This window comes from Vicia villosa, linkage group LG6 (genome assembly GCF_029867415.1).
Source record: "Vicia villosa cultivar HV-30 ecotype Madison, WI linkage group LG6, Vvil1.0, whole genome shotgun sequence".
In the NCBI taxonomy this organism is placed as follows: Eukaryota; Viridiplantae; Streptophyta; class Magnoliopsida; order Fabales; family Fabaceae; genus Vicia; species Vicia villosa.
The window spans coordinates 82,875,400-82,884,872 of record NC_081185.1 but is presented as its reverse complement, the minus strand read 5'-3'; the positions used below and the strand labels follow the sequence as shown (position 1 = coordinate 82,884,872).

Sequence of the window (9,473 nt, the reverse complement as noted above, 5' to 3'; positions counted from 1 at the left end):
CCATCGTGTACATCCATTAAGCCCTATGATATTTCTATAACAAGAATGAAGTGTTCTAGGGTCTTACTTTGTTATAAACCTTTGAATATGTTTCTTGATTAATAAAAAAATTTCATAGCATGTACATCCATTATATCAGTTATATGACTTAATGTTGTGAAAATTTTAACAATAATAATAGTGAATTTGTTAATATGTTCAAACACACGAAATTCTTCTTGAAATTTAATGTCAAATTCGTTCTTTAAGTGTGGAACAAAGAATAATGATAATCAAAATATATGGTTTCAAACAATCAAAACATTTTTTTAAATAGTGTAAGCAAATTTATAACAAGTAAGAAAGAGAGAGAAAGATAAAAGACAAGAGCACAGAGAATCTTTGATTAAACTGTTCTACTCTAAGGGAGAGAGTAACTATCCAATTCATTATACTTCCAAGAACTTTTACATGAGATTACAAAAGAATTATAAGAAAATAGTCACCTAAATTTCTAAAAACAAACTCTATTTTCTATCTTAAATATTTTTTATCTGTCCAAATCTCTGTATATAAATCACACAAGCTCAAAGTGTTAAGAAGTGTTTCTCAATCCCTTTAGATACCTACAAAAGTTTCTTAAATTCTAAGAACACAATAATAAGAATTATACCTTTGCCTATCTAAGTTCCCCTAGGATTCTTAACTTCTCTCTTTGTCTTCAGCTTTGAAGTTCGGAAATTTATGAAAACAAGATAGATAGAGATACATACTGATAAATGCTAAACCCCAACAAATCCGTAACAATTCAAAAATACAACTCATTTATGAACATATATGTAAATTGAAAATAACAAGCTCGATACCACCGAACCAAATCTAATGTCCAAGGATCACGTGTCGACTAAAGTTTGCCTGTCATCGCCACTTACGAGACTCTGGTCAATCACCACCGTATATAACCAAATTTGCCCATACTGATAACTGTCGAACCTTTATTTTCATGGTTTTGGCGTTGTGATACACCACCATTAATTCTAGCTGTCAGTTCGTGTCTCCATTGTTTTGTTGTCCTTCGTCGATTTATCTACTACTTTTCAGTTTTCTGCAACTTTGGTTTCTTGAACTCTTAAAATACATTCTCCTTATCTTCATCATTTAAGATTTTAAGGCATACTTCTACAACTCTCCACCTTGACTTTAAACCTGGTGATGTCAATTTATTCATCAAACACCTTGTTGCTCTCTTTAATTTGAATCAACATTCAACAAACTTGATCAAGTTCAACCATGCTTGAACATTGATCTTACCACTTGAATCAACTTTTCAAATCATATTCTCCTACTTAGGTCATCTAACAAGCCCACAAGTATGATTCTTTAACAATTTTAACTCTCTTTTCAGGATTCACTAAAAGTAATACATCTCTTAATAGTATAATTTGATCCTTCATATTCCACTCCCCACAACTCATAACCCTTCTCACCTCTTGGATAACCATTAAAGACTCAATTCGCAACTTTACTATAAAGTTAAATTAGCTTGATTTGAATATTAAGTAAAGCTTTGCCGACCTTTAAAACAAAATAGTCTACAAGTTCCTACTCCAAACCTCCATAAGTTTTTTTTTAAGTTTATGCATATTAATGGACATCTGTTGATTAGGTAAGTTATTTAAGCATCAATCATTACCTCAAAAACTCCATGGCAACTCAGTGTTCCAATGCATTTTTATCTCCTGACCTCAAATTTCATAAATTGTTCTTATCATTAAATTTTACACTAGCTGATGATGAACAAACAACAACATTGAAACCTTTTAAAATATAGAACCCACGTATTTTAGATCTTCTAGCGATTATCACTCCACTATGTGAATTCTTCAACACTCCATGTTCAACTCTAGCGCAATAGCCTATATAAAAAATATGCATGTGGATAACAAATGTTATTTGAGTTCTAGAACACATGTCACATTGTGTAGAAGGAAATCGTGATCATCGAACATTTTAAGTCTGGTCGTACCAATACCATGAAATTTGCAGACCCTATTGTCATTAAAGCGAACTACTCCATCTTCCTCCAACTTCAAAATCTCAAAATCTTAAAACTTGACATCACCATTATCATAACTATCTTTACCAGAGACAACATAAATCTAAACATAATCTCCATTGTTCTTCTTAAAATTTTGAATATACCACTTGCTATATTATTTTTTAAAATGCCTTAATGACACTCTTTAATATTTTCTATCTTTATTAAATGCAATAATAATTTTAACCATTTTTAAAATTATGTTAAGATCCTCCATATTTTTTTTTAATAAGCAATTTGTGCCTAGTAGGATTTGAACCTAAGACCTTGAGGGGAGCACACCCTCAATACCTAAGCTTTCACCACTAGACCACACACACGCACACTAAGCTCCTCCATAATAACTACTCTCTTCGACTTTAATTATAACAAAAAAATTTGTAATTACTAAGAATAATAATTAATATATTTAATTTTTTATTTCTATATAATAGAATTATTCAAATTATTAATTTATTCTTCATTAAATTTTCATTCTCTAATATTATTAACTAATTAATGTATAAATAGTTTTAGAATAAATGCATTAAATATGTCTCATTATTTTTTCAAACAAATAAACTTTTGTTTATAAATAAATTCAAATATCAATCGCTAGTTAATCCAATTGTGATTGACGTAGGACTTAATTGAGAAAATCATAATTTGATTCCTGCAACTCAACTTAAGAAGAAATTAGAACCACTTGATGATAGAACCGAATCCTAAACTTATTAGACACAGTCCAATAACCTTGATAATGATGGTGGAAAAAAAATCCAAATAGAGTGTTCAATATTCATAGTCTAACACTCTAACTAAAGTAAATTGATGGTGAAGAATTGCATCCCTTGCTTGGTTGATGATGCCATTAATGCAAGGCTAATCTTACTGCCATCCATGGACGAGATAAGAGTTACGGTCTTTTCGCTAAATTTTAACAGTGCGCCTGGGCCAGACGGATTTGGTGCGACTTTCTACCAAAGTTATTGGAATATTATAAAGAAGGAAGTAACATATGTCGTTCTCCAGCTTTTTAATTCTAGCTGGATCTCTCATTATTTCAACTCCAGTGGGTTAATGTTGATACCAAAAACCGACTGTGCAGATTCTTTGGATCTCTTTCGGCCTATCGCCCTCTCCAACTTCAAGTTCAAGATCATTACTAAAATAATTGCGGAGAGACTTGCGTCAAATATTTTGTTTCTTGTTTCTCCTAAGCAGTATAGGTTTATTCAGGGTCGGAATATGAAGGAGTGTATAACGTTGGCCACGAAAGCTTTTAATTTGATGGATTCTAAATCTTGGTGCGGCAATGTTGTTCTCAAAGTTCATATTACTAAGGCTTTCTACAAGGCTGATTGGCGTTTTCTTCTCAAAGTGCTGCATCAATTCGGCTTCAACGAGCTTTTTGCTTATGGATCACTAATATTCTTCATTCTGCCTGGATTTCTATTGCTATTAACGGTTTGAAGCATGGACTTTTTAACTGTTCTAGGGGATTTTCCAAGGCGATCCACTATCGCCTATCCTATTATGTCTTGCGGAAGATGTCTTAAGCAGGTTTATTCGAATCAAAGTGGAAGAGGGTTGTCTTGATTTGATTTTAGGTTCCAGGACAGTTAAGGTCCCATCACACATCTTTTTTGCGGATGACGTGTTACTGTTTTGCAAAGGAAGTTTATCATACATTAATTATCTAGCTGCTATTTTCAAGGAGTATTATGCAATATCTGGGCAGGTGATCAATTATGGGAAGTCCTCCATATTTAGATGTGCCATGACGCATTCCAGATTGAATATTCTAGTGAACCGTTCTGCATTTAATATTAGTGCTGCTCCGTTTTGATATCTCGGAGTTCCAATTTTTAAGGGTAGACCGAAAAGTCTATTTCTTCAGCCGATTGTTGATAAAATCATCCTGAAGTTGGCAGCTTGGAAAGGATCACTGCTTTCCTTTACGGGAAAAGTTGAATTGGTAAAATCTTCAATTCACATCATGCTCACTCATTCGATTATGATTTATGCTTGGCCAGTTTCGATGATTAGACGTATTGATAAGGCAACCCATAATTTCATTTGGAATGGGGACATCGCAATTAGTAAAATGGTGATCGTGGCTTGGAAAAGCGTTTGTAAGTCGTTGTCGGGAGGAGGGCTTGACATTCGTTCCATAGCCGTGCTTAATGAGGCTGCTAATTCAAAACTTGGCTGGGATTTCTTCAACTCGGATAAGACTTGGGCCACCTTGCTTAGAAGTCGTGTTTTGAGAAAACACAATGACACCAACCACCATATATTCTCTCCAATCTAGTCGAGTATCAAAGCCGAAATCCCGACCATCTGTAACAACTCTTCTTGGGTGCTGGGAAATGGTGAGAAGATTAATTTTGGGAAAGACCGGTGGTGTGGCGAACCGCTTCAGCTTGCTTTAGAGACACCTGTTGTTGCTGACTCTTTAACGGTCAGTAGCTTTATTATTGATGGTAAGTGGAATTTTACTAATGCAGTAGATTATATTCCGATTTCGATTCAGAATCGTATAAGGAATTGTCACATTCCTTTCAACCTTCGCCCGAATAAGAGGATTTGGAACCATTCTGATTCGGGTGTACTTTCTCTTCGGGAGGCTTATAACTTTAAGCGCATACCGGCCGTTCAATTGAATTGGTGGAAATGGGTTTGGGGGAAATTTATCCCTCCTTCTAAATATTTTCTGGTTTGGAGGATGTTTTTGAATAAGCTAGCCACTGACGATCTACTCAAGAGGAAAGGTTTTTCCTTTCCTTCAATCTGTTCTCTATGCTTTGCTGGAAAAGAAAGTTCTGCTCATTTGTTTTATATTTGCCTTTTGCAACTCATCTTTGGAAGTGGCTTACCTCTTCTTTGCGCATCAATACTAGGATTTTTTGCTGGGAGGGTATCTGGTGCATTTGCAAGAGGGCTTGGTCTAATTAATGCAAGTTAATTTTCAATGTGGCGGTTATTCAAATTTCTAATTCGATCTGGTTAGCTCGTAATTGTCAAAGATTCAAGGGAAAAATAACCACCCCTTCCCCTGTTATTTGTGGAATCATCTCGGTTTGTGGGCTAACGGGAAACATATTCAAAACTCATTCTATCATTAATATTCATGACTTTGAAATTCTTAATATTTTAAAGTTTCTATTCAACCTCCCTGCGCTCCTAAGATTTTAGAAGTTATTTGGAAGCCGCCTCTGTGGGATTGGATTAAAATCAATTGTGATGGTGCTTCTCAAGGCAATCCGGGTATCTCGGCTTGTGGTGGTATTGCTAGAGATTTTGATGGTAGATTCCTTGGAGCTTTTGCTAGATTTCTTAGAGTTTTCAACTCTCTCATTGCCGAACTCAATGGTGCAATGTTTGCAATTGAGTTCGCTCATGAGAAGGGCTGGAAGAATATTTGGTTAGAAACCGATTATGTAGCGGTGGTTCATGCTTTCTCCCCTCCCTTCATTGTTCTTTGCAAAATTCGTACTAGATGGATTAATTTTGTCAACATTATGACTAATATGTCCTTTCTTGCAACTCACATTTACAGAAAAGGAAATAGTTATGTCGACTCTCTGGCTAATATAGGGCTAACGGTTCCTGATTACACTAACTTTATTACTAGCATGTTTGGATTGACTTTTGGAAGACCCATAATAAATTTTAGAGGTGTATAATTGATCTTAGATGATTTTGAAATGTTTATTTTATGAAAAGTATAATTGATTCTGCCTCTAGAATTGATTCTACTTGAAGCTAGAATTTGTAGCTTCTACCTCTAGAATTGATTCTGGATGATTTTTACATTGAAATTTATTGTTCAACTCACTTTTACATAAATGTATCCAAACATAAATCAATTCTATTAAAATGAATTATACTAAACTGAATTCTATTAAAATCAATTCTACCAAATACAATTCTACTAGAATCAATTATGTTCACTGCCAATCCAAACACATCCTACGATTCCTAATTTTTTTGAGAATCGATTTTGTAAAGAACATTTGGTTTGCCGTTTTTTAGATTTAGTTCTAGATGAATGGGTCTTGGTGTAGTCCCCCCACTCCAATTTTTTTTAACCGTTTGTTTTCTGTTATATAATCTAATTAAAAAAAAAATCTAAGTAAATTGACAAAAGCATAACATCATGTCATGATTAATTGAAAACTTGGTATACATTTTGAATCATAGTATAACCCAATCATAACCCTTGAATGAACAAAGTGGAACACACTTGAGAAACCTTGTTCCTCCTTCCACTCATAGTCAACACTGTGTCAGCTTTCCCAGTAAAGAAAACCTCTCTTTCTCTCTTCTTCACACTTTCTTCAAACACCACTTCACTTTCCCTTCTCTCTCTCATGGCATTTCTCAAACCCCTTATCTCTCTCTACATTCCCTTCCTTTTCCTCTCCTGTTTCCTCACCAAAGCCTCAACAAAATCCACACTTCCTCCAACCACATCCTCTGATGTTCAACTCATCCTATTCAAAATCAAACCCTCCCTCCAAGGCACCACAGAGAACCTCCTCCTCTCCTCATGGAACACCTCAACTCCTCTCTGTCAATGGCGAGGCCTCAAATGGGTCTTCACCAACGGTTCATCTCTCTCATGTACTGACCTCTCTTCACCACAATGGAACAATCTTTCCTTCTCCAAAGACCCTTTTCTCCACTTGCTGTCTCTTCAACTCCCCTCCGCAAATCTCTCCGGCTCTCTCCCCAGAGAGCTTGGCCAGTTTCCTATGCTGCAGAGTCTTTACCTTAACATCAATTCCTTGAGTGGAACCATTCCTCTTGAGCTTGGTTACGCCTCTTCACTCTCTGATATTGATTTGAGTGATAACCTTTTGGTTGGTGACCTTCCACCTTCTGTGTGGAACTTGTGTGATAAGCTTGTTTCTCTTAAGGTTCATGGAAATTCATTATCTGGGTCTGTTTCAGAACCTGCATTACCTGATTCATCTTGTAAGGTTTTGCAGTTTCTTGATTTGGGTGGGAATAGATTTTCCGGTGATTTTCCTGATTTTGTTACTAAATTTGGTGCCCTTAAACAGCTTGATTTAGGGAGTAATATGTTTAGTGGTGCAATTTCTAATGGTTTGGTTGGACTTAGGTTGGAAAAATTGAATCTTTCTCATAATAATTTTAGTGGGGTTGTTCCGGTTTTCGGGGAATCGAAATTCGGTGTGGACTGTTTTGAAGGGAATAGTCCTGATTTGTGTGGTCCACCTTTGGGAAGTTGTGATAAGAATTCTTCATTGAGTTCTGGTGCTGTTGCAGGGATTGTTATTAGTCTTATGACAGGTGCTGTTGTTTTGGCTTCTTTGTTGATTGGTTATATGCAAAACAAGAAGAAAAAGGGGAGCGGAGAGAGTGAGGATGAGTTGAATGATGATGAAGAGGACGAAGAGAACGGCGGTGGTGGTGGTGGTGGTTCGGTTGGTGGAAATGGTGAAGGGAAGCTTATGTTGTTTGCTGGTGGTGAGAATTTGACACTTGATGATGTGTTGAATGCGACGGGGCAAGTGATGGAGAAGACGTGTTATGGAACTGCTTATAAGGCTAAGCTTGCGGATGGTGGGACGATTGCGTTGAGGTTGTTGAGGGAAGGGACTTGCAAGGATAGGAGTTCGTGTTTGGCGGTTATTAAACAGTTGGGGAAAATTCGACATGAGAATTTGATTCCTTTGAGAGCTTTCTATCAAGGGAAAAGAGGGGAGAAGCTGCTTATTTATGACTATTTGCCTCTCAGAACTCTTCATGAACTTTTGCATGGTTTGTTGAATACTTAACCCTTTCTTAATGCATTTTTTTCTTTTATTGCTTTTTATGTTTCAATTACACGATTACGTACATAGCATTTCGCGCTTGTTTGATTCTGCGATGATAAAACTTGATTTTGAATCAATTGGTTTCGTAAAATTGATTTTAGTTAAAAGTAAGTTGGAGGTGAAGAGGTTTATGTTGAGATTCACTTGAAATTAAAGTGAGTTGAACAATAAATCATGTTGCGATTAATGTAATGTCTCTGCGTCGCAACACGATTGCGATTGATCATGATGTTGTATTTTTTATTTTCTACAGAAATTAAAGCAGGAAAACCAGTGCTAAACTGGGCAAGGCGACACAAGATTGCATTAGGTATAGCAAGAGGACTAGCATATCTTCATACGGGACTCGATGTTCCCATAACTCACGCAAACGTAAGATCCAAGAACGTGCTAGTAGACGACTTCTTCGTTGCCAGGATCACTGACTTCGCGCTCGACAAACTAATGATACCTTCCATAGCAGATGAAATGGTGGCACTCGCGAAAACAGACGGGTACAAGGCACCAGAGCTTCAAAGAATGAAGAAATGCAACTCAAGGACCGACGTCTACGCCTTCGGTATACTACTTCTTGAGATCTTAATCGGTAGGAAGCCTGGTAAGAACGGAAGAAGCGGCGAGTATATAGATTTACCTTCAATGGTGAAAGTAGCTGTCTTGGAGGAAACTACAATGGAGGTTTTCGACGTGGAGCTCTTGAAAGGGATAAGAAGTCCAATGGAAGACGGGCTGGTTCAGGCGTTGAAGCTGGCGATGGGATGCTGTGCACCGGTGGCGTCGGTTAGACCGAGCATGGAGGAAGTTGTGAGGCAGTTGGAGGAGAATAGACCAAGGAACAGGTCTGCTTTATACAGTCCAACTGAGACAAGAAGTGGAAGTATTACACCATTTTGAGCTTTGAATTTAACTTGTTTTAATTCAACACTATTTGGATTTTTCTTACTTTAAGTTGTGTTTTATTTTTTGTCATATGAATGTAAGAGTAAATGCATTATAATCTAATAGATTAGTATGTTGTAACTTATTTTCTTTCTTTTTTACTCTATAACTCTATGCAGTTAGGTAGTTATAAGTTATCTCTCTTTCTGTTTTTATTTGAAAAACTCAACTTTTTATCCTTTCTATTTCATTTTACAACTTTATTAGCTTTTCACCATTTATATATGTTTTGGTCTGCCCACAGAGGTATAAAAGGGGCAAAGGCCCAAATATACGCAATATTCTGTAACATAAGTGTAGGGCAGATAAACCTCTTCTTGTTGCATATACAGGTAATCTTTTTGCAAGACTCGAATGTTAGATTAATTCTGTGTTCCATGCCACCTCACACGCATTCGGTTGGAGATCAACTCTCCTATAAACAGAGGCAAAACACTATGATTCATATTTTTAATGACTTAATATTGAAATACTAATCTTACATGTCAACCACTCATTCACAGCATCGAAAGAACACTGTGATAACCATTAATTCATGTTGTCCAATCATTTTCAAGTTCTCATAGTAGACTAATAAATAAAAAATTATGCATATATATATATATATATATATATATATATATATATAT

At 36.0% G+C, this 9,473-nt stretch overlaps 1 protein-coding gene across 1 annotated transcript; it reads left to right on the top strand.

Annotated features, from left to right (window-relative positions):
* Positions 1 to 6,257: 6,257 nt before the first annotated feature.
* LOC131609278 (putative kinase-like protein TMKL1) lies at positions 6,258 to 9,003 on the top strand. Its single transcript, XM_058880974.1, has 2 exons — positions 6,258 to 7,849; positions 8,159 to 9,003. The coding sequence occupies exons 1-2, from the start codon at positions 6,433 to 6,435 to the stop codon at positions 8,797 to 8,799; spliced, it is 2,058 nt and encodes a 685-aa protein (XP_058736957.1). The 5' UTR covers positions 6,258 to 6,432; the 3' UTR covers positions 8,800 to 9,003.
* The last annotated feature ends 470 nt before the right edge of the window (positions 9,004 to 9,473 follow it).

Coding starts and splice junctions, on each gene's coding strand:
- LOC131609278 (XM_058880974.1), top strand. CDS start 6,433: ATGGCATTTCTCAAACCCCTTATCTCTCTCTACATTCCCTTCCTTTTC. Junction 7,850..8,158: donor TCTTCATGAACTTTTGCATG/GTTTGTTGAATA, acceptor TATTTTCTACAG/AAATTAAAGCAGGAAAACCA.